At 32.9% G+C, this 25,417-nt stretch overlaps 2 protein-coding genes across 2 annotated transcripts in view; both read right to left on the bottom strand.

The window, feature by feature from the left end:
- The window catches only part of LOC149897470 (serine protease inhibitor dipetalogastin), a 211,886-nt gene that overhangs the window by 74,201 nt on the left and 112,268 nt on the right, over positions 1 to 25,417 (bottom strand). The window lies entirely within an intron of this gene.
- LOC149897477 (facilitated trehalose transporter Tret1-like) lies at positions 896 to 24,970 on the bottom strand. The gene is made up of 10 exons (XM_090116144.1): positions 24,912 to 24,970; positions 15,391 to 15,467; positions 14,475 to 14,584; positions 6,341 to 6,460; positions 4,899 to 5,054; positions 4,142 to 4,309; positions 3,922 to 4,054; positions 2,367 to 2,599; positions 1,704 to 1,898; positions 896 to 1,269 (listed from the first exon to the last, which is right to left on the bottom strand). The coding sequence occupies exons 1-10, from the start codon at positions 24,968 to 24,970 to the stop codon at positions 1,015 to 1,017; spliced, it is 1,506 nt and encodes a 501-aa protein (XP_089972270.1). The 3' UTR covers positions 896 to 1,014.

Genomic DNA, 25,417 nt, shown 5'->3' with positions numbered 1-25,417 from the left:
TAGTAGGATAGTAGGGCATTACAAAATTAAATCTAATTCACAATGAAACTCTTGATTGAGTTAACTATAATTTATTAGTTAATTGAAAATGAGAGATGCTCAAGACAACAATGACATATTTTATATTTCACTCAAAAGATAAAATAAGTTATTATGGCATTAAATTTTAGTACAATTTAGAATCATTCAATTAAAAATACAATTATTTTATTATAATCAGCTTATTTAAACCAGAAAACATAAAAATACATACATATTATAAATAATAATATAGGACTGATAATACAATCCTCGTCAAAGAAACGACCACTCTGAAGTGTGCTACAAGTTGAGATGCAAATACAATATAATATATAATATGTACAATGAGTTAGAGAAGGATAGACTGATTATTTAAGAACAACTTCAGAGCGGTAAAGGTTTACACATATTTTTTTAAATTGTATTTTATTTTAGTTAAAGAATTTATGTAATCAGTCGTTGTAATAAAATTAATTATAAGCCTCTTTACTTCATTGCAAACATATTGATACATTTTAATTACTTTTTTAAGGAAATTACGTCAAAATATTCAATGTTTAATAATACTATATGGCCTATTTTTCATATCTATTTCGATAAAATAAAATAAATGTGCCTGTTGGTAACATCTTGAATTTTAAATAAATGTATGATTTTTTTAATTAATCTAAGGGCTGGATCGATTTTGATGCAACTTCCAATGTCATTTCTTAAAGTATTAGTGAGTGACACCTTAAACACTTATATTTTTTATTCATAAACACTTACTTATTTGATATTATAGGTACATAATTCCGATAGTATCAAAATAATAATTTACATTTTATAATAAACGCTAGCCTCCAATTAGTAAATGCACAATATTAAAATACTTATGCTAATTACTGTATAGGAACATTCTTCAAACAATCACAGTCAATTTTTACTATGTATTTGTTATATCACATTCAACAAACTTAAACTGTTTCAATAATATTACTTAAATATACAGAATTATTCTACATCTTTCTTTCCCACTATCCTCTCTTTCTTTGGTCGTAAATCATTATAAATCTCTTCTAAACTTCTATTTCTTGTTTCGGGAACGCTAAATATAACATATAATGCTGTTAATAGACACATAGTGCCGAAGAAGTAAAATGCTGCATAGACTCCTATTGACTTTGCTAGCGGCTTGAAGAAGAGTAATTGGAAGAAGTCAGCTATGGAAGCGATCGCCATTGTTGTTGCTAAAACTGATCCACGGTACTGTAAAGAAGAATATGATTACGGTTATCTTACGGTTGATAAATGTAACTACTTGGAATACGTAAAATTCTAAGGTTTGTATCACCTATTATTTATTTTGTCGTTGATCGTGCGGTTTCTAAAAATTGCGAATTACGTTAGTGAACGATTCCTATAATATAGCTTGAAACCATTTATATAAGAAAAGCGGAAAATGCACCGAATGCACCGGCAACGCATTTTTTAGCTTGCAAAATTTCAATTTAGTATCTAATCCTGGACTATCACAGCTATATACTATCTATCTATCATAGCAATATTCATAGAAATTGCTAACGTCACAGTAAAATTCTATACCAAAATTTGAAAATGTAAATACAATATACATTTTAAAAACAAATTGAAATAAATAATAACACAACCAAAGCCACACATAATATCTCCACAAAACTCACCTTATAAGAGAATATTTCACCCGTGATCACCACAGATATAGGCATAAGTCCAGCTGCATCACAGAAGATGCACAAACACAGGGTGATGACAGGGATCCAGGCGGAGGTGGTGATGTTCAGGTCGGTGATGAGGAACCACGTGGCGAGGAGACACATGCTAAGGCCGGATGCGAGGCAGGTGATGATCATGAGTTTCTGGAAGATAAGATATTAGTGTAAGAAGGAGTAGGTGGTAATGTGGTTATAAAGTAATTGAATGGTTAAGTGTTCAATAGTTGATAATGTAAGTTTTAATTATTATAGTTGTTTATCTACCTTACCTTACTGCTTTTAATAATTGCTATGAATAAGCTGAAAATAGCTTGTGCTTGAAACGTTTTTTGTAGTGAAACTTATTAAATCTGAAAGCTTCTAAATATTCCATTCTGGCAACGTTTGCCTAAATTCTCTATTTATCATAAAATGTTTTATATGTCATGTATATTCTTCGATAAATGAACTACTTATACAAAATATTTTTTTTTATTTCATCAGTTGTTTCTGTGATATGCTGGTAAAATCAAAATAAATTTTCACCGTTTTAATATATATGCAACAAGTTAGCTGCATACGTCAGACACGGCTAGGCTTTTAGTTTAAAGTTTATCAGCTATACATACAGACCTTTCTCCCACACCTCTCCACGACACTCGACGCAAGCAGCGACCCACTCAGCTGCACGACCCCCAGCATCATAGCCTGCTGGTTAGGGCTTAGCACCAGACCCGTATCCTCTTTGGACGCCAGATTGAAGATGTCTCCAGCGAAGTTCAGGACTGGTACCGCACCACAGACTTCCCTGGAGAGAGCAGCGACCAGGGCTATTTGGAACGCCTTGGAGAGAATTTTGTCTGTTACTGAAATATTAATATTATAATGTTATTATTACGTACTATCTATTTATTGATCTGTGTATAACCACAGAATACGTCATAATACCCTTTTGTCAGCAACCAACGAGCCGCGCAGTATGCTGATTTGCCCTATCTTCTCCGTTCTTTTTTTTATGTAAAAATATTATACAAATTAAGGGTCAATTAGTTTTTAAGTTTTTTTTTATGTGTTTTTTTATTGTTATACTGTGTGGCATATCGTTATCGTTATGACAATAAATTTCTTTCTTTCTTTCTTCTTTCTTTCTAATAGTAGCTAAGCGCAACAGAACGGACACTCTCCGCCTCCCGCCAAAATTAAACACTTACCTCAACCCGCACGATCAGTCTAAAAATGGTCCATATTTTTCTACAGGGACGATACGCAACGAAGATTGACAACATTAATCAAATTGACTTAAAGTAATTTTATTATTTTGGATTTGTGATTATCGTTTTTCGTAGAAAATGGTTAGATATTGTGCTGTTTACGGATGTATTTCATCAGAAAAACGCGAATTTTTTTTTACGCTAGTCAAAAATGTGCCAACCATAAAGCGTTAACACACACATTTGCAGTCTCTACAGTGTGACTGTCAAAACGATAATTTTGTATGGAGTGTCCGGGGTGTGGTATAACCACAGAATACATAATAGTAGCTAAACGCTACAGAACGGACACTCTTCGCCTCCCGCCAAAATTAAACTTACCTCACCCCCGCGCGATCAGACATAAAATGGGCCATATTTTTCTGCAAGGACGATGTGACGATACGCAACGAAGATTGACAACATTAATCAAATTGACTTAAAGTAATTTTATTATTTTTGATTTGTGATTATCGTTTTTCGTAGAAAATGGTTAGATATTGTGCTGTTTACGGATGTATTTCATCAGAAAAACGCGAATTTTTTTTTACGCTAGTCACAAATGTGCCAACCATAAAGCGTTAACACACACATTTGCAGTCTCTACAGTGTGACTGTCAAAACGATCATTTTGTATGGAGTGTCCGGGGTGTGGTATAACTTTAATTTGAAGCAAGATAAAAAACAAGATAACTTAAATAATACTGAATTCTATTAAAATAGTGAAGAGCGATTACTGTTTTCATTCTTCTTTCTTTTCAAGTTTTATAATGTAATGGATTTCATAAAGAAAAATGTTGCCCAGAAAGTAGGAAATTTGAGAAAACTCATAGAATATTCAATGCCTTTACTCCGCAATTTGCGTGTTTCAGCCAACTATAAAAAACAACTTAACGATGCATAAATTTATTTAGAAATACATTAAATAATAATCTTACGTATGCTTTTCAACATGAATTGTTTATTCTCCTCGTCCTTTCTCTGTTCTTTCGTAATAACCTCTATTTCTTCATGTATCACCGTGTCCATGGAATTTCTACATCTGAGCCAAGCTAGTGCAGAGGCTGCTTCCTATAAATTGATAATAAATGTTGTACATCATCATCACATCACAATATTTAAACATAGATAGATAGTATTTTAGTTGATATTTCATACCTCAACTTTTCCTTTCTTCACAAGATACGAGGGCGACTCCGGCATCGCAAGGAAGACCACAAAATGTATAACAGGTATTGATAAGAACACCCATAAGATTGTAGTGTAGTTTAAAAGGTCGCCAATAATATAGGCGAATAGACTGCCTGTGCCTGCAAAAAGTGCTCCCTGAAATGTATATAAAATAATAACAATACCACAGAAAATATTATAAGTACTATGTTAATACTATGCTATTTAATCGAGTATTTTGGAATTAAAGAAATTGCAAGTCATCAATAAATGCTCAATTGTTATAAGCAACGAAATCCATACTAATATTATAAATGCGAAAGTAACTCTGTCTGTCTGTCTGTCAGTTACTCAATCACGCCTTAACTACTGAACCAATTTGCATGAAATTTGGTATAGAGATATTTTGATACCCGAGAAAGGACATAGGGTAGGTTTTATCCCGGAAATCCTACGGGAACAGGTTTTTCTTTGAAAACGCGGGCGAAGCCGCGGAAAGCTAGTTCTGAATATATTGGAATTAAATAAATTGTTAGTTCAATATACGTATTATATCTCTTTTTCAGCAGGCGCTACATTTTATCGATACTGTAACTTTATGTTTAAAGCATTTATTCGAGCATCTGTTTGCCTAAATAATCCAAAAAACAGCACATGTTAGTAACAAAAAATGAGACCGTAAATGAAACCGTGATATTCAGTGACGCTGCTTTAAAATTATGACCACAATATTCAAAGAACTTACCCAGCATCCCAAAGCTCCTCGTATACTGTCCTCACTAATCTCCTTTATATAAGTCGGACAAGTGACACACGACCCGGCCATGATAATTCCAACCAGAGTCCGTGCGATTATGAACACCCAGATGTTCATGGAACATAGCTTGAGTAGCCAGATTGCCTGAAACAGTTACATCTAAACATCATCTAAATAAGTTCTGGAAGGTTCTAGAACGTTTAATTAAAACGACAAAATATAGTGATTTGTATGTGATTTGTGAGATTTTTTAGCGAATTTCGATCATGGTAACGTATTTTCAAAGGGCATTGAAACTTTCTGGCATATCAACCCGCCGCGATTTAGATTTTTTTTCAAAATCGCGGCGCACGATTTAAGTTGTATGTATGGATAGAGGACACATAGACGAACAAAAAATGTCTAATAATTGTATACGTAGTATATTATTATTAGTCTGTGCTAATAACATAGTACCCTAAAGCGTCACATTACCGAGATATTTGGAGGTAAATATTCACTTATGAGTACAACGACAATTAGATTATTATTATTAACAGTTTATTGGAAGAAAGTAGGTACATTCATTACATAAAAACATACATACATTACATAAACTACTACCTACTAAACATAGTATGTAAATGCCTAATAATAATACCTACTTTCTTCCTGTAATAATAATAATTAATAAATAATAATCTACCTGGGAGTGATTATTTGGAGATAATATTATGCATATAAACACGTAATAACTAATAAGTCAATTTTAAGTGTTTGTCGTTGTACTCATAAGTGAATATTTACCTCCAAATATCTCGGTAATGTGACGCTTTAGGGTACTATGTTATACGACATTTTTTGTTCGTCTATGTGTCTTCTATCCATACATACCACTTTAATCGTGCGCCGCGATTTTGAAAAAAAATCAAAATCGCGGCGGGTCGATATGCCAGCGTCCATACAAAAAGTTTCAAACCCCTTTATCATTACTTATACGATAAAATTAAAAGAAAGAAAGAAAGAAAGAATAATTTATTTTGCCAAAAGCCAACAACAGATATAATAAAAAGAATAAGGAATATAAAACACAGAAAAGGACAAAAGTGTGGCAGACCTTTAGCAAAAACGTTAATTTCTTTATTTCTTTAGTAAAATGCGCTTAATTTGATTTTAAAAAATATTTTAGGTTGCATAGTACATTTATCAAGGAAATGAAAGCACACGCAACATTCTCTATCTACTTTTTAAGGAATGTCTGCAATATTTTGTATAGTTAGGTACCATGTTTTCATCCTTACTCGATAAATAGACGGGCAGTCTAAACAGTACACGTCATATTTCAATTCGAATCAGTAGGTAGTTCCTGAGATAAGCCCGTTCAACCAAACAATATCTTCAGCATCACAATATAAGTACTTATATATATATGAAGATCAATATATACTTACTGCCCCAGCCAAAGACATGAATAGCAGGGTGGTTTTCCTTCCCAGCCGGTCTCCTAAATACGCCATGAGGTATGTAGCTGGCACACAGGAAAGATATGGTAGTGATGCCATCCAGGATATCTGAAATATTTAACAAAAATGAAACTTTAAGATAGATAAAGAGATTTTGTTTGTTTGTGTAAAATGAGCTATGAAAGTAGTGATTTTCAAAATATTTTACTAGTTGCTACATTATCCTGATTGATAACATTTTGTTGCTTTGTTTCGTTCCGCGTTAATCTGAGCAGTGAAAAAAGCGGCTTGTAAGAAATTTAAAAAATATCCCTGTTTGTGTGCGTCTGTAAAGTTTTCACGCCTGAACTACTGAAACAATTTTAATGAAATTTCTCAATACTTCAGACAGAATGTGGGTGAAGCCTAGATATCCTAGAAACAATAATATAATTTTTTATCATTAATATTTTACTCAAAGACCATCAAATTGGCACTTTAAATTATTCCACTTGCATTCTTCACTAATAAATAATTAAATAATGTAATACTTAGTGTAAATAGCATGTTAACTATGTTATTATTATCTTGTCTACGTACAACATAATACTTTCTTGTATTTTACGACCGCATTGTGAAAAATAAACTGCTATTTCATATCAGTAATGTATTTATTGTTGTTAGTAATCACTGTATATTGAAAATATGCATATTGATAACGCAGTGTAAAAAATATTACAAAAAAAAGACTAGATAATTAATATGAAAATATCATTATTTTATCTATCATTAATTTACTCTGATTATATTATTGGTTGATTTTAGAAGAAATCATTTAAATTTAAAAAGACCCTTTAGTACAGAGAATTCATCAACTAAACATGTTTAGGGGTTGATTATTTGAATTATAATATAGTAAAAAAAAACGATCACGAGGCAGGATTCGAACCTGCATCTTTTGCCATAAATTGTGTTAATAATTACTTATTTATAATTACTATCATACAATAATTATAAGTAATTAAACTAACTCATTTATCAACTCATTGTTTCTCTTATGAATAAGAGAAACAATGAGTTCTCTTATTCATAAGAGAAACAATGAGTTCCTACTGCAACTGAGGAGCGTATCTTATATTATTTTTTTTTTTTTATTCTTACTTTATTTAAAAGGGGTTTTGTCAACAGTTGACAATGTCACCCCCGTAAAAGCAAATAACACGATATTAGCAAGATATTAGCATACATAATAAAAATTAATTACTACCACCCAAATATAGTTTTATCAGCATCTTTGCTTCTCGAGAAAGAGGAAAAGCCAAGATGCTGTTACACCATCCCAGATTTAAATCACTATCTATATTAATATTGTACATCAATTGAGATCGTAAGGCCTCATTCCGAACACATTCCGTCAAAATATGTGTAACATCATCAATGACATCACATTCTTGGCAATTAGGAGATGTACTTAGCTTTAACAGAAATTTAAACTTATTTGACGGGATGTGCCCGGAACGAAGTCTCATCAAAATAACAGAATTTTTCCTATTACATTTATCAGAATCGAACCAGGGCGATGTAGGAGGCTGACACTGAATCGTCCTATACCAAATACCTTTTGTGAGTGAGCGCTCATTAAAATATTCATGCCATAAATTACGACACATTTTTTTTGCACAGGAAAGTACTTCGGAATAAACCGGTAGACTATTAAATAATACTCCGTCACTAATTGCCTGCCTAGCCACAGTGTCAGCCTCCTCATTGCCCGGGATGCCTACGTGTGAAGGAATCCACTGGATAACTAAGGTTTTATTTTGGGATTGAAGTTTACAGATGGTGTCTAGAATAGTGTAGGCTATCGGAAACCCTCGACCTCTCGAAGGTAGCCGAGCCAAGTGTAACAAAGCACTTTTTGAGTCAGATAAAATGACAAGGTTATTGCAATCCACCGTTGACATAATATAAGACAACGCTTCCAAAATCGCAACTAACTCACAGTGCATAACAGATAAATTAGCATTTATCTTTAACGCAAGGCGTGTATTTTTTTGTGGGTCATAAAAAGCTGATCCACATCCATTTTCATCCTTTGAACCATCTGTAAACAACTTATAACATGTATTATAATTTTTAAATAAATATTCTGAACATATGCTTTTAATATTAGCCTTACATAGTTTGCTTTTACTCATATTCAAACCTTCAATAACAACACAGATATTCCCAGAAATATCAAAGTAATTCATCCATTTGTCTAATGAGAAATAGTCTAAAAGTGAGTTTGAAGCTACGGGATTATTGCAAAATTTACGGTGAGTTTCTATTAACAGCGGAATTTTTTTACGTCGCCAATAAGAGTTTAAACAAAGGGAATCCAAATCCTCTAAAACCTTGTACGTGGGATTATTTTCAATAGATCTTGATTTCAAGTAAAATTTAGCAGCTAGATATTTTCTACGTATTTCCAGTGGCTGTATACACAGTTCACTTTCCATTACGTGAATTGGCGTACTTCTAACAAACCCTCCGATAACCCTCATTGCCTGGTTTTGAATTTTAGTTAGTTTATACAAATGGCTTTTAATACTATTATCATACAGGAAACTACAATAATCTAGTCTGCTTCTTACAATCGATAAATAAAGACGTCTAAGGTGTTTCGGGTGGACCCCCCACTTCGCACCTGCCAAAACTTTAAAAATATTCAGAAATTTAAGAGTCTTCTCCTGAGTTTCATTTATATGTCGGCCCCATTTTAGTCTTTTGTCTAGCCACAAACCTAGGTACTTAACGCTGTCTACTTGGCTTATCTCCTGATTATTAATTTTTAAAATAATATTATTATAATTACTGTTCCTACACTGACTCCTTGAAAAAACACAAAATTTAGTCTTTCTTTGAGAAACTTCTAAACCAATACTAGATATTATTGTGCAGAATGTATCCAAGGCCGTTTGAACTAATTGAGCTAATACATTAATATTTTTGTGGCTAGCATAGATAACAAAATCGTCTGCGTATTGCGATACAAATACATTACGAAGGCTATTACAGATATCCATGGTGGCGACATTGAATAGTAACGGGGAGAGAGGGTCACCCTGTGGCAATCCAACTCCAGCTGTACGAGTGATAGATTCTGATCCAATTTCGATCGATAGCCGCCTTAGATGTAACATCTCCCAAAGATAACCAGAAATCAATGACCCCACTTTATGTTTTTGTAGTGCCTTTATTAAACTTACTAGACATACATTATTGTAAGCACTATTTATATCCAAAAAACACGCTACCGTTAAAATTCCCTTAGAAAAACCACTCTGAATCCGTGAAACCAATCTAGTCAAGTTATCAATACAAGAACGCGATCTTCTGAAACCTACCATCTCTTCTGGAAATTTAAGAGATTTCTCGAAATACCATTCTAGACGACGGTTTATAATCGTATGCAAAATTTTACACAGGCAGGAGATTAAGGCTATGGGTCTTTTATCCGAGGATTGACTATTTTGTACGCCAGGTTTCGGTACAGGAACTACTTTGACGTCTCTCCACTGATTCGGAACAAATTTATCATTTAAAAATCTATTAAATAATATGACTAGTATTTTCTGAGCAGATTCTGGCAGGTGACTTATCATAGAATACGATATGTCATCCATTCCAGGCGCTGTATCTGATATCTTGATTGAATTTTTCAATTCCTGTAACGAAACCGGCAGTGACAACTCAGGATTATTCCCACCAAAATCAGGAACCGTAGGTGTAACGTAATCAGGTGCTAAGGAGCATAGCAGAGCGTCGGCTTTCTCACGAGTTAAAATATCTCTCGACGCTTTATAACCTTTAATCCATTTAATCTTGGACCACATTTCACCGGCACTTGTTACTTCATCAATACTATCGCAAAACCGCCTAAATGATTTAGTATTGCAATCGCGAATCAGTCTTTGTGCCAAACTAATCTTAGCTTGTAAAAACGTAAGATTGTCCGGTGTAGGATTTCTTCTAAATGCTCCTAATGCTTTACGACGCTCCGCTATGGCCCTTGAAATTTCCTGATTCCAGCATGGTTTAGGGGTGAATTTTCGATGATGAATTGGATCCTGGAAAATCTTTTTACAGGGAATTGATAACTGGGCTGCTCTATTTATAATATTTATAAAATCATCATAAGCAGATTGATGATTGTCATCAAGACCAAAATTAACAAGTGACTCCTCAATATAATTACGGTATTTATTCCAGTCGGCCAGCTTAAAGTTTCGTCGAGCTTTACAACTGCTAACCCTCTCGATCTCTGTTTTAATTTTAATCATAAGGTGATCACTTCCTAGGCTCTCATTTAAAACTGACCAACTAAAATCAAATGCTACGTCCGCAGAGAGAAAAGAAACATCAGGAGAAGACTTTTGTGCTGAACCATTAACCAGTTTGATTCTAGTATGGGAACCATCATTTAGATATATATAGTTATTTTCTATTAATGAGTCAAATAATTGGTTACCTCTAACATCAGACTTAGTTGACCAATTTGTGTGATGTCCATTTAAGTCACCAGCAATAAGGGTTTTTCGGTTACCTAAAGAAAAAATTTGATCCCAATCACTAGTTGAAGTTCTAACATTTGGAGGGCAATAAATAGAAAAAATATTTTCGAGATTTTTACAATTTAAAACTTTAACGTGAATCATTTCTATCTGGGTGTTATGTAGCTGTGTACTGCATAACTGTGATTTAATAGAATTGTGCGTAAGAATTGCGACCCCTCCATAACCGTCAGCCCGGTCCAATCTGAATATGTTGTATCCACTTATACGGAATGAGCTGTTTGGGATCAGCCAAGTTTCACTTAATATTGCTATGTGAATCTTTTCTTGAGTTAGCAAGCTCTCAAATTCTTTTACTTTATGACGAATGCTCTGTGCATTCCACTGAAGGACACTTATTGAGATCCGTGAGCTGCTGGATTCCATAACTGTTTAATAAGATTACAACAAGAAATATCTCCGATATACTGCATGAATAAAGTGAAAACTCCATCAAGAAATATACTTAAACAGTCCTTAATCTTCTCAAACCATGTCCCTTCTTTAGCTTCAAAAATTTTATCCTTTAATTTTTTAAGAAGAATTCGCCAAGATATTTGTTCAGATTTTGACTTGGAATTTCGATCTGTATTCTCTTCCAATTTGCTCTCATTCTCACTCGCCTCGGAAACTTGTTCAAGTACATCCTCAACCATTCTTTCTTCATATGTGCGTTTAGGAATTTTGGTCTTTTTTACGGATCTTTTCGGAGTTCTTTTTGTTATGCTAGCATACGTGGGTATTTCTGACCCTCCCTGTGATACGGTTCCCGTTTCGGGTATACTTGAAGTGCAAATGCCTGACTCATTTGCAATTATTGGTGAGTCCTCTTCTGAGTCCAAATCAATAGGTGATGGAACCACATATAAAGTAAGTGCACGCTTGTAAGTACAATTAAATTCAGTCATCAGTTCCCTGACTTTTTTCTCTTTTCTAAAAACAGGGCATATTTTAGCCATAGCCATGTGTCTTCCATTACAATTATTGCAAATAAATTTGGTAGTTGTACAGTTAGCGTGATACCCGGAACATTTTGGACATATTGTTCTGAAAGACGTGCACATTTTTATTGTGTGGCCAAAGCGCCAACAGCGTGAGCATTGTGTGACGGGGAAAGTAAAAGGGGTAACGCGTGATCTAGTGTCATAAACATATACATATGCCGGCAAGGAGGCACCCTTAAATGATAATCTGACTGATTCACTTATTTCCCATCGTCCGTCGTTTGTGTTTTTACGCTTCAATCTTTTCGCCGATAATATAACCGCACTTGTGCATGAAAGGCCCTTCATAATTTCTTCTTCACTCAATTCTAAGTCAACATTGTTTATGACTCCGTACGATTGATTTGTTTCTAACGTCTTATAGCACTTATACCCGTTCTCGTTAAAAGTTTTGGACGTAACAAAATGTTCCGCACTTTCCTCATTATTAAATTGGACCAAGACTTTGTACGAATTTATGTATTTAACTCGTATTACATTTTGCACATTCTCTGATTTTAGTATTTTTGCTAGCCCAAATTGTTTCGGCAGCTTCTCTGTACATGTCAAGCAAACCTCTATTTTGTCTTCCGGTATTATCTCCGTGTCATTTATTACATCCGCACGACCAAATCTCTTCGACTTTCTTGTTACCGTAGTCCAAATCTCTTCAGAGTTTAATTCCCGACCTCTTTTTGGAGGTCGCTCCTGATCCACATCACCACTTAAAATTCCAGATTCTCTCGTCAACTCACTCTCAATAAACTCGTTTCCCCTCATCTCACTACTCTCTGTCACATCTCCTTCAGCACGCGAATATTCTTCATTAACAACGCTATCCATAATTGAATTTATTATTAATAGGAATAAGAATGCACATGATTAGTCGAAGCAAGCGCGTCGCTCGTGACGGTCGCGTTAAGAATCGAACTATAATAATGATTATTAAATAGGTCGACGCGTCCAACGATAACACGCGCCCGCGCGCAACTGATGATCTTATATTATATTCCTAACTAGCTTCCGCCCGCGACTCCGTCCGCGCGGATGTCGGTCTTCGCGTGGATGGTTTATTTCTCCATCCTTACTAATATTATAAATGCGAAAGTAACTCTGTCTGTCTGTCTGTCTGTTACTCAATCACGCCTAAACTACTGAACCAATTTGCATGAAATTTGGTATGGAGATATTTTGATACCCGAGAAAGGACATAGGCTACCTTTTATTGCGAAATATTATGTACCACGGGCGAAGCCGGGGCGGACCACTAGTTTTGAATAACTCTGACAATGACATCTTATAAATATCTATTGGACCCAAATACTGCTAGGCCTATAATAATACGCAACGTGTTCGCTGTTCTACAGAACAACGTCTATAGATAAAACTGAAAAATTAAGATTAATTTTTTTTCTACGTATTTTTCCAGGATAAAAAGTATCCTATTTTACGCCCAGGATAATAATGTATAATTATACCAAGTTTCGTCGAAATCGAACCGTTAGTTTTGACGTGATGTCTTCACATACAGACCGACAGACAGACAGACAAAATTTTTTTTAATCACATATTTGGGTTTGGTATCGATCCAGTAACACCCCCTTTTTTATAGTGGGGAAATCTTCCAAAGATACCCACGGCCCCCGGGCAAGGAGCCGTGGGTTATGTCGGATTCTTACCGACTAAAACCCCACTGTGTTCCGTCGAGCCGCTTTAATGATGATGGGGTCGCGGGTATTTGTTGGAATTTTTCCGCGACCATCCAGTAACACCCCCTGCTGTTTATTTTTTCAATATTTTCAATGTACAGAATTGACCCTTCTACAGATTTATTATACATATGTATAGATAATACAATCATTTCAAAAACTAAAAACTATCTAGGAAATATTCACGCTCATAAAAAAATTCTAGATGAAATAATTATTAATTAACTCGTATGACTTTACAATACTAGTACCTATATTATAAAAAACTTGAAATTGAACATTTTCTTGTAAGCGTTGATTAGAATTTAAACGATATTTCTCATTACATGAAATGGTATTGATTAAAGCTATACATTAGTGATTAAAATGCAGTTTTTCACGTGTTTAAATATACATGAATATATTTTTCGTTCGTTTCAATTTTTTCACGTATTTCGGGGATAGAATTTTCAACAACTACAGGGAAGAGGGAGTCAATAAATCGTGAATATGACAAACTGAAGGAAAAATGCTATACGAAATCTATCTTTTATTACCTACTATATATTTTAATGTTATAAAGCTGAACAGTTTGTTTGTTTGAACGCGCTAATCTGAGTAACGACTGGTCCGATTTGAAAAATTCTTTCGGTGTTAGATAGTCCGTTTATTGAGGAAGGTATAGGCTTATATATCATCACGCTAAAACCAACAGGAGCGGAGAGCTGCGGGTTAAACCGCGGGGCACCGTTAGTTATTACTAAATGTGGAATACTAATAACTAAAACACAGATAATGTACTGCTTTATCTAAACTAATGTTATTAATTTTGGATTTTTAATCCAAAAACTTCGCCGAGTATCAACTCAATATTTACCTCTCCATCAGTAAGAGGTACTCCTTTAGGCGATTCATTTGACTGCAGAAGTAAGGTCATCGGCGACATCCATCCTATACACGTTCCGTAGGTGAAAATGGGCAGACAAACTGAAAAAATTTTATTCATTTGTTAATGTTATATCTTCTAGTGAATTAATAAGACTACATGTATCAATAGTGAAGTCCCATGTCCCATGGGGTAAGGGGAAGATGCATTATACATCTGTTTCACTGATCGATATTCTTTAGGGACAAGTAGGTGATCAGCCTTCTGTGTCCTGCCAGACCGAGACATTTTTTTTCTTCGTCTCCACCGGGAATCGAACCCAGGAGCCCTCGGTTCTATCACGCGTCAACTACTGCACCAAGGAGGCGGTCAATAGTTAGACTAATTCGATAAATTAATTCGATAATAACGTTTTCGAGTGGGATAGAAGTAAGTTAAATTAATTTTAAAAATGTTTTTACTATCACTATAATGATATCATTGACACATAATTAAAAATAACTTAATTAGGTGCATTATATCGAATTACGCAGCACTTGACATTGGCAGAATCCGTCCTCTATGGGATTGGGAAGGCCATAAACAAAGAAGAAGAAGAAGAAGAAGAATTACGCAGTATAAAAATACTTTATCAGCTATTCTTTTTCTTAGGCCTGATTTTTCAATCCTTGGTTAAAACTTATTCGACGAATAATGTATAAAACTACCATTTAAAAACGTATTCTAATTGCCCGTATTTGACAGTTTACGTGACATTTCAATATTATCGTGTAATAATTGGACGGATAAGTTTTAACCATGGATTGAAAAATCGGCCCTAAATTCAATACACATTTATCCGTAACAATAATGAAAGCGAGACATAATCGAATATACCTATTATAAAAATATATAAAAAAATACTTACTCAAAACAGCACATATTATTTGATTTATTTTACTCCCATCACCGAAGAGACTCAGTCTTTTCATACCTAAGTTAAATCTGAAATAGAAAAACACATTTTTTAAAAACAAATCCTTATCACGCTATTATTTACAATGCAGTAAAATCAATTACACACTAGAAAGCGGAGATTAAAAACATTTAAAGTTCATATTTTATACAAATTTATATTTAACAATCATATAGGAAATTTAAAATAATTTCTATTTTTTACCAAATGTTTATAGGTAGACAAAATTTTATAGAAATCAATCTAGCCGTTACGGAGGAGCGAGATACCAACACAACATAATATATCACAAGGATTTTATATATAGAAGATGTGTAGAATTTTTTCAATGCTTTTAATTAATTTGAAGATAATTTCGACTCGTAATCGTTTCAATTAGTAACTATGTACCTATATTGAATTTAAATTTATTTTAAGTATTTAATTTATGAGTGAATAGTTGTTCCCCGCGGTTCTACCCGCACTGATCCGTTCCTGATGGTCTTGGCGTGATGATATTATGTAAGCCTTCCTCGATAAATGGGCTATCTAACAACGAAAGAATTTTTCAAATCGGACCAGTGGTTCCTGAGATTAGCGAGATCAAACAAACAAACAAACTCTTCAGCTTTATAATATTAAGTATAGAGTAAAGTAATTGTAAAGCGACGCGAAGGCGATACGGATGCAAAGACTTCTACTATTCATTTGTCACGTAATTTGTCGTTAGTCATAACAGGTCATAAGCAATAGTTTATATAATGGTCAAGCGTGTTTCGGTCACATACGGAAGGTTCCGTATTTGTTTTTTTCTATTTTGTTTGATTATAGTTTCAACTGAATTTACCATATTTTTTAAAATAATTAGACGTTCACCCTGGGATAAATAAAAAAAAAAACAAAATCATATAAGTTATTTTTAACTCGGAGCAAATCAGAAAAACCAACGTTATTTAAATCCAATCAGCTCATTATTAAGTGGTTTAGGTCACCTTTTATTTACAACTAGCTACTCCGCGCGGTTTCACCCCCGTGGCTTCACTCCTGTTGGTGGTAGAGTAATGATATATGTATACCATAGGATACACATATACATAGCAGTATTATTTATCGAAGAAAGCTATAGAGCTTTCCTCGATAAATGAGCTATCTAACACCGAAAGAATTTTTCAAATCAGACCAGTAGTTCCCGATATAAGCGCGTTACAAACAAACTGTTCAGCTTTATAATATTAGTATAGACTAGCTTTCCGCCCGCGGCTTCGCCCGCATTTTCAAAGATAAACCCACATAGTTCCCGTTCCCGTGGGATTTCCGGGATAAAACCTATCCTTTGTGTTAATCCAAGTTACCCTCTATATGTGTGCTAAAATTCATTGTAATCGGTACAGCAGTTTTTGCGTGAAAGAGTAACAAACATCCATACAAACTTTCACATTTATAATATTATAATAGGATTATAAATATCTCTATATTTTATAGTTAGGCATTTGAATATATTATGCGGATCTAATCGCGTGTATTGGTATAATATATTCTGTTTGGAATACGGAACCCCAAAAGGAGTAGGCCGTATATCGGATGACTCTAGTTAAAAGATAATGGCATTAAACAAGCCATTGTGATCACTTAAAGTGCTCTCTATTTGATGCAATAAATGACAATAGATTGAACTTGGCCCTTACTGCTGTTAATGTAATAGTTAAATAGTTAAATGCGAAAGTAACTCTGTCTGTCTGTTACTCAATCACGCATAAACTACTGAACCAATTTTCATGAAATTTGGTATGGAGATATTTTGATACCCGAGAAAGGACATAGGCTACTTTTTATCCCATGTACAAATTTTTTTTCATTTTATTTCCATGTACAAATTCTTCATTTAGGTATTTTTATATTTGTTTCTTACACTCGTGATTAACTATTTTAATTACAGTGCAGTTTTTAATTACTTATAGTATGAGTTACATTAGTGTCTTAAATGAGTAAAATTTGTTTTAGTACCTAATGTCACATGTAGAAAATGATTCACTATTATTTATAAATAGTTTTTCATTTTCATTTTCAATTTTCAATATGAAATGTATTATTACCTTAATGTGACCATATTTTCCTTTCACAGATCCAAGATCTAAATATAAAAAACTGTATTGTTTTTGTTACACTTTCATTATATTTTTTTCACTATATTCACTGACATTTAAAATAAAAGAAAAAGAAAAACAACATTCGTTCTCAAACCGTATATGTTCTCGCGCTGTTCATAAAAGATTATGACCAGAAATGTGAGTAGTTATAATTAATATTTTTGTAAAATACCCTCTACTTTGCATTTTTCTGGTCTGGTAACACACAACAGTTTTATATACCTATAAAATTTATTAATCATAAACAATATTATTGTTTATGATAAGTTATTTTTCTTTTGTTTCTTGAAATCGTTTAAAGTTAAGAAAAATATAACGACTTGTTATAAAAACTATATATACTTAGGTAGGTAGATATAAATGTGCCACATAATTAACAAATTGTTATATCCTGAAAATATTTCTGTGCCTCCAGTGAATAAGGGAGTAAGACGAGTTATTCCCTTTGGTTTTTATTGCACCATTGGATTCAGCTCGTCAAAATACACAACATATCAAAAGGTCATATCTCTAGCTGCGTCCTAACCCATTTTTTCGAATGACCCAAACGGTATAAGTAGGGTGTGATTAACGGTATAAGTTACCTTATCCATCATTTTAGGCAATCGCAAAGGAACTATTCGTCTCGAGTCAAAAGCACCCACGAACACAAAGACGTATGTGTAGTTATACTTTTTGAATAAAGACTTAATTCATTTTGTTCCATCAGTCCTTACACTATTTTAGTATAAACGCATTTGTGTCATTTTTCTAACATGAGCATAAAGGAACAACTCTTTTAGTGTCATTGGTTCAAGTGACGCCATGAGACAGTTTGGCATTAATGCCGTGTTGCTATTGGTCTATTAATTGAATACTGCACGGAAACAACACACACTATTCCTTATTATTTTTAAATCGTTTTTTTTTTCAATAAATCTGCAACAACAAATCTTTATATTTTTTAAAAAAGGTATTTATCAGTTAACTTGGGATACTAATATATTTCTATGGAAATTAACTATTTCTTGCAATAGATATTAAAAATACAGTTAACACATTAAGTACATTTAATGATATTATACTCTTTGTTTATATAAATACTGAACGATAATTGAATCATCTAAAAAAAAGCCAACAAAAATGTTAAACTTATATTTTCTTCTTATAATTGGGTAAGTTTTTAAAAATAACTCGTTTTTAATCTTTTTTTAAAAAATTATCTAACTACAATAATCAAGACAATAATACTATAGTCTATAATAGTCGCATAAAAAAAAAGTATTTATAACCAGTCTTGACACTTATGAATATTGTTTTCTCCGCATATAGCGTTTTAGCCACTGTGCTTTGGTAATTTGCCTTTTTTATAGGAAAAAAATCCGCAATATCGATACTTCTTTGGTCCTGCATTTTCGTAAACATTTTATGGATACTCTGGTACCACATATTTTGAAAAAATTGGGCTATTGTCACGTAGAGTCTCTTCAAAGTGTGTGCCACAAGTCGTATTTGCATCCAAGGCAAATCTGTGCTTAATTTTTTCATAAAATCTTTGCGGCTCATTGTATTTTCTTTATTTATCTACATTATTTTGATATTATATGATATAGAAATTGTTAAAATTCTATATCATGCCGTAAAATATCGCCACTGACCACCTATAACTTTTCCTGTATTAACTGAACATACAGGAATATGGTTTTCGGGCTTCTCTTATCTCTTTATAGTGCTTGTATCCTCAATGTATACCACCATGACATTGTGGCGTTGCCACTTTTATTATCTATATTTTATTATCTGTGGCGTTCCGAAACGGAACGCACTTGGTCGAATTTTAAATTGATTCGACGATTAATTTTCACTAGGACAATAGTTAATACGCAAAACGCAATACGCAGTTGATACGTATTTAATACCAATACTCAATGATTGTCTCCTGCTAACCTGTACAGGCTAGACTCATTGTGGTGACTGGTGAAACATTGTATAGCATTAACGACATAGTACTGTATTATTGAAAGATCGATTAAAGGTTTATTTTACAATCTACGACTTTCATTATACATGGGTAACAAAACCCCATAACATATTCGGTTTTACTCCGGACAACATCTTCAGCCACCCAATCCCCTTGCTTGAAGTCCAAATCCAGCGGAGCACAATAATAAAATAAAATTGAAGGTTTTTCGTCCTAGTATAAAAGTTGTCTGGATCCCATTTTATACTCAATCTATAGTACATATTATAATACTATAGATATCATGTGAAACGTGACTTGGAAAAAAATTATTCAAATAAATCACAAAATAAAAATTTGAAACAATTTTAAAAGTTACGAAAAGCTCAATTATACGTCAAAATGACGCACAACATCCTCTTTACAAGCAAATGACGGAATTTACCTGGATGAGCCAACTATGTACCTACTGATAGGTCTCAACGGCTAATAAACTCGCTGCAATTCTGGATTTTGCAGCGATTCGATGGTAAATATAGAAGAGTTCATACGTCAAATTTACGTAGATTGGACTTCTAGGGTTAAATGCATAAATACCTAAATGTTGTTTTGTTTTTATTATCTAATAACGATAAAAAACCCGTTGATTTCATTAGTTTTTCAAGCTACGTGCATAGTTTTTCCACTAAAATGCCTCAATTGAGTCATAAAGTACACAAATTTCAAGCATAATAAGTCACATCATTTCTATAAAACCAAAACTGGCAATAATATAAGTCGTGTTGTGCGATTATGAACATAGTGCGTAAGGGCATAAGTCGTTATATTGCAAAGAGTAAAAAAAAAATTATGTGAATACATTGAGTTATTCCATGAAGTACTCGTTCATAAGGCCACAACTACAAAAAAACACGAAAAAACTATATTTATGGGTGTGTTACAATATGTGTTCATATGTAAAAATATAGTCTAACATCATATTTTACACATAAAAGCTTAAAATTTTGAATTAATAAAGATTTAGTATTGATATATAGTTTTTTGTCTCTCCTGAAAAATGCTGTTTTTGAGTTATTCCCTTATTCACTGGAGGCACAGATTTAATACCTAGCGAAATGACTTCACTGGTTATTGATCGTCTCAAAAACACGCTGTATCGAAAAATAGCCGCTGTATCGCTATCCCGAAATACCGAGATCGCAGTAATTATTTTTTTATGTCATTACAAATAATTTCCAGCCCTACCTAATACAGTCAATACAATTTATACCCTAACACTATATAAATAGGGTACAATTCTCCACATACCTGCCAATTACGACACTGACCACTATTTGTATTAACGCACGTCTTGTAACCACTCTTGTCGATATCTTTCTTCGTATTGTTCTCAAAGCCTCACGTACAGTGTTTTATGTTGCGGATAGTTGAGAGAATTGGACATTTTCAAAGTGTTCCGTTTGTGAGTTTTATTTTTTAAATTGTGCTAATAGCAGCCGAAAAGTCCCATAGTTTGAGCTGTGCTTTGATAAACGGTAGAATATAGAATGAATATAGATCAGTCAGCTTTGCGTTTTCGTTTTATATATAAATGGAAAATATATCCCGCCGAAAAGGGATTCCTTTTTAAAACATGTAAAACACAATATTATGTATATTTAAAATTTAATTATTAAACATTATCTTCAAGCATGACAATGCTCATAAATGGTTGCAATATTCTACAATAGACGATGGTTTCTCGTAAAACTTTGCATACATAGTACATAACTATATACATATATTAATTTGATTTTTAAATTGCTCATAAACAAGTTTACATGATTTTAATTTTTATATTAATAGATATAATTATTATCTACATTACTGGCAATATTACCTACTTGGTATTCATTTCATATAGAAGAATAATTGGGAGTGTTTATTTTATTAATTGGTTAAAATTTTGTTTTACAAATTATCCACTTTCACAGCAGCATATTATAATTTAACAGTATTGACATTAACTGAACGTTAATTGAAGCACATTTAATTTCGTGACAGTTTACTTGAAATTACTTACGTGATTGTACGATTAAAAACAATTTAACAGTATTTTCAATAGAATATTGGTTACTAGCTTTCCGCCTGCGGCTTCGCCCGCGTTTTCAAAAAAAAACCCGCATAGTTCCCGTTCCCGTGGGATTTCCGGGATAAAACCTAGCCTATGTCACTCAGAAATGATGTAGCTTTCCAACAGTGAAAGAATTTTTCAAATCTGCCAAGTAGTTTCGGAGCCTATTCAATTCATACAAACAAACAAACAAACAAAAAATCAAACCTTTCCTCTTTATAATATTTGTATAGATTTTGCGTTATGCCAGGCGACGTGTAACATTACTTACTGTATGTTTGTAGAGATATCTAGAGATTTTTTAGTTTTAATGCAAAAATGTGATACAGATTTCGCTCATTTTATTATATTATACTTATAGGAAAACGATAGAATTTACAAATAATAAGCCAAGTTTTGAAGATTTTTTGTCATTGAATCAACAAAAAATAAACAAACTGGACATATGAATCATTTACCAGCACACGTCTATTTCTTATACAATCAATTATGTTCTAAAACTGAGTTTAAATCATGTATTCTAGGAAAATAGTCTAAATTGAGCACTAGATTGATACGTAACGTTGTTTTGAAGTCACCCAAGCATTCATAATAATATATAAACGTATATAACGATTCATAATAGTATGTACTTTAGTTAAAAATATCTACATTATCGCAGGGATAGAAATCTTAGATACGATTTTGAAAATACGACCCATGTATACATTTGACCCGGTGGGAAAGAAGCGCGTAAATCTGGCAAGAAGTGTCTATCCAATCTTTATTTAATCCTATCCTATCCTATCCAATTCAATGAAATTTAGCACACATATAGAGGGTAACTGGGATTAACACATAGGATAGGTTTATCCCGGAAATCCCGGAACGGGAACTATGCGGGCGGAACGCTAGTATTATTAATATTACTTATAATATGTACATAGTTAATACAAAACAACAAAATAGGTTATCAATTCCATACGCTTGTTTATTATTGGAACTACGAAATATACTTAATAATATTCAATTATATAATAATATCATAATTATTAAATTAATACCTACTTATTAAAATAATAATCTATTTGGGATTCCAAACAAATAGGTACCCACATATTATATAGTTTTATTTCTAACAGCTATTTTTATCTATACTAATAGATATTATAAAGAGGAAAGGTTTGTAAATGTATGGTTTTCACGCATAAACTAATGGACCGATTTCAAAAATTCTTTCACCATTAGAAAGCTACATCTGCACTGAGCAACATAGGCTAGGTTTTATCCCGGAAATCCCACGGGAACGGGAACTATGCGGGTTTTTCTTTGAAAACGCGGACGAGGCCGCAGGCGGAAAGCTAGTTTGTTTATATTTTGCAAGTGAAAATGTGAAGAAAATTTGTTCACGAGTTTAAAGAAAAGATGTTTATATTGAGAAATGTGAAGCAAACATCAACTATTGAACGTTTATTTCTTCCTGATTTATATTTACAAGTTTTTTTATCATATTTTACGTAAAACAAGCAAAGAAAATTTTTCTTTATATTACCGAAATAACCACAACAATCATATACTCTATGTTTAAAAAAATAAACAAACAGACAAACTTATTCATAAACAACCAGGACCTCGCCTAACAATGTCTTAGACGCCCACTCTAGATAGAATTAAAGCATCCTAGAATCGTAATTCCCAGTTCAATTATATAATAACTGATAATGCATGCCATTTGCTCTTGTATTTTGAACTCACACACAATGTCAAACAATTTTAATTCTATTTTTTTATACATATTATACATATTATGTAAATGGTCACAACCATATTTTAACGTCAGGTGGCCTACCTGCCCCTTTGCTACTTCTACACTAATATTATAAAGAGGAAAACTTTGTTTGTTTGTTTGTTTGTTTGTTTGATTGTAATGAATAGGCTCATAAACTACTGGACCGATTTTAAAAATTCTTTCACCATTCGAAAGCTACATTATCCACGAGTAACATAGGCTAAGTTTTATCCCGGAAATCCCACGGGAACGGGAACAATGCGGGTTTTCCTTTGCAAACGCGGGCGAAGCCGCAGGCGGAAAGCTAGTCTGCCATAAAAGAGTAAATGTTGATTCAAAATATGTTGCTAGGTACCTACTTAATTATATGACATGATACCTACGTATAGTTTCAAATATAACTTAATCAATTCCCACTGAAATGAGATTTTAATACTTACATAAGTTAATGGACTACAAATACAAAAGAATCAAACTTAATTAAGGAATAAAATAACAATGAATAATATTTCAATGCCAACACGTGGTGTATAATTTTAAAACTTTTATTTAATTTCAAACACTTAAACAAATAACATACCGTAATTGAAAGAAGAAATAACTCTTAGGAAACCTTTTCATGTTGTTAGGTTTTCGAATACGATTCATGTTAAACTCGATCATTTTTTAAATAAAATTTGTAAAAAAAAACAGTAAAAAAAACACAATTTAAGAAACACTGGTTTTTAGTAGAACAGAACACCAACTATTATTATAGTATGTGTGTATTAAATGTCTATTTTCGCGTGTTTCATACCTACTTCTTTATCATTGTTTATAATAAAAAAATATGTATGTAAGGTCGGTTGTAGTGATTTCAAAATTGCTGGCACTACTTTGAAAATGTTTTTGTAATATTTATTAAAATAAATGGGTTATTTAAAAATAATTTCCTGTTTGCTGAATTTATGGAATATATTATATTTTAAGTAGGTACCTACAAATACTTCATAATTATATTACCTTCATTACTTCACGCTACTATAAAATATTATAATGTACACCTATAATTAGCAGGTTGCCTGGAAGAGATCACCATTCGCGATAAGACTCGCTTTTCCCACACTCTTGAAGGACTTACATATAAATTTATGTACAGATGAAATCGCGAGTATGGACCAGTTTTTATTATCTATATTTGCTCATTTATCAGAGATCATAACTGGCATACATTTAAATCTATCAATGATATTATGTTGTCCGATAAGAAAGATCACATAAACTATCGCAAACAAGGAAAAAGAAAGAAAAAACTGGACGGTCCTAACTACTAATGTAGTTAGTATAGTTAGTTATGAGACATTAATTTTTCAAATTTTTTTGAAGTCAAACTTCTTTAAGCGCGTTGATGGCAATACCTTCAATGATTTTGATATTTTTGAATCTTGCCAAGAAGTTTTACTTCTGACACGTGTGCTCGGCATACACGCTATTTTCTATAACACATGGTCTTAAATAAGGAAACAGTTAAAAAACTTAAAACTTTACCTATTTTTCGTTCCATTTGGTAATAACGGGGTTTTACAATCAACACTACCGCACTGCATTTTATTATAAACAAAGTAATAATTAAATGAATATTATTATACATTTTATCTTCTCGTAAGCCGGTCAAGTTATGATTATTTGAGTAGAGCAGTTTACAATCTTGCATATTGTACTATCTATATAGTACAGTGGTTAATGGTAGATACATCTACATTCTACAAGAGGTATTGGGTTCAATTTTCAGTGAAACCAAAAAATGTAAAATATAAATTATGGAATTATGTGAAATGTTACTGTCCTTACGAGTCTTCTTTAAAACAATCGTTATTGTTTTTTAAATTCCATGATATCTAGACTATTATATATTCTGTGTCCGCGGTTTTACCCACATTGCTCCGCTCCTGTTGGTCTTAGCGAGATGATAATATATAGCCTATAAATTAATATAACCTTCCTCGATAAATGGGCTATCTAATACCGAAATAATTTTTCAAATCGGACCAGTA

Source organism: Colias eurytheme, chromosome 25 (assembly GCF_061535395.1).
Source record: "Colias eurytheme isolate Ceu_HAF_F1 chromosome 25, ilColEury1 Martin Lab GWU primary, whole genome shotgun sequence".
NCBI lineage: Eukaryota > Metazoa > Arthropoda > Insecta > Lepidoptera > Pieridae > Colias > Colias eurytheme.
Note: the sequence above shows the minus strand (reverse complement) of the source record. Positions and strands in the feature narration are given on the sequence as shown.

Excerpts from the sequence above, each read along its gene's own strand:
- LOC149897477 (XM_090116144.1), bottom strand. The coding sequence starts at position 24,970 with ATGCAGTGCGGTAGTGTTGATTGTAAAACCCCGTTATTACCAAATGGA. Across the intron at positions 4,055-4,141 it reads TGAAGAAAGGAAAAGTTGAG|GAAGCAGCCTCTGCACTAGC; the intron begins GTATGAAATATC and ends ATCAATTTATAG. Across the intron at positions 1,899-2,366 it reads TGGAGAGGTGTGGGAGAAAG|AAACTCATGATCATCACCTG; the intron begins GTCTGTATGTAT and ends CTTATCTTCCAG.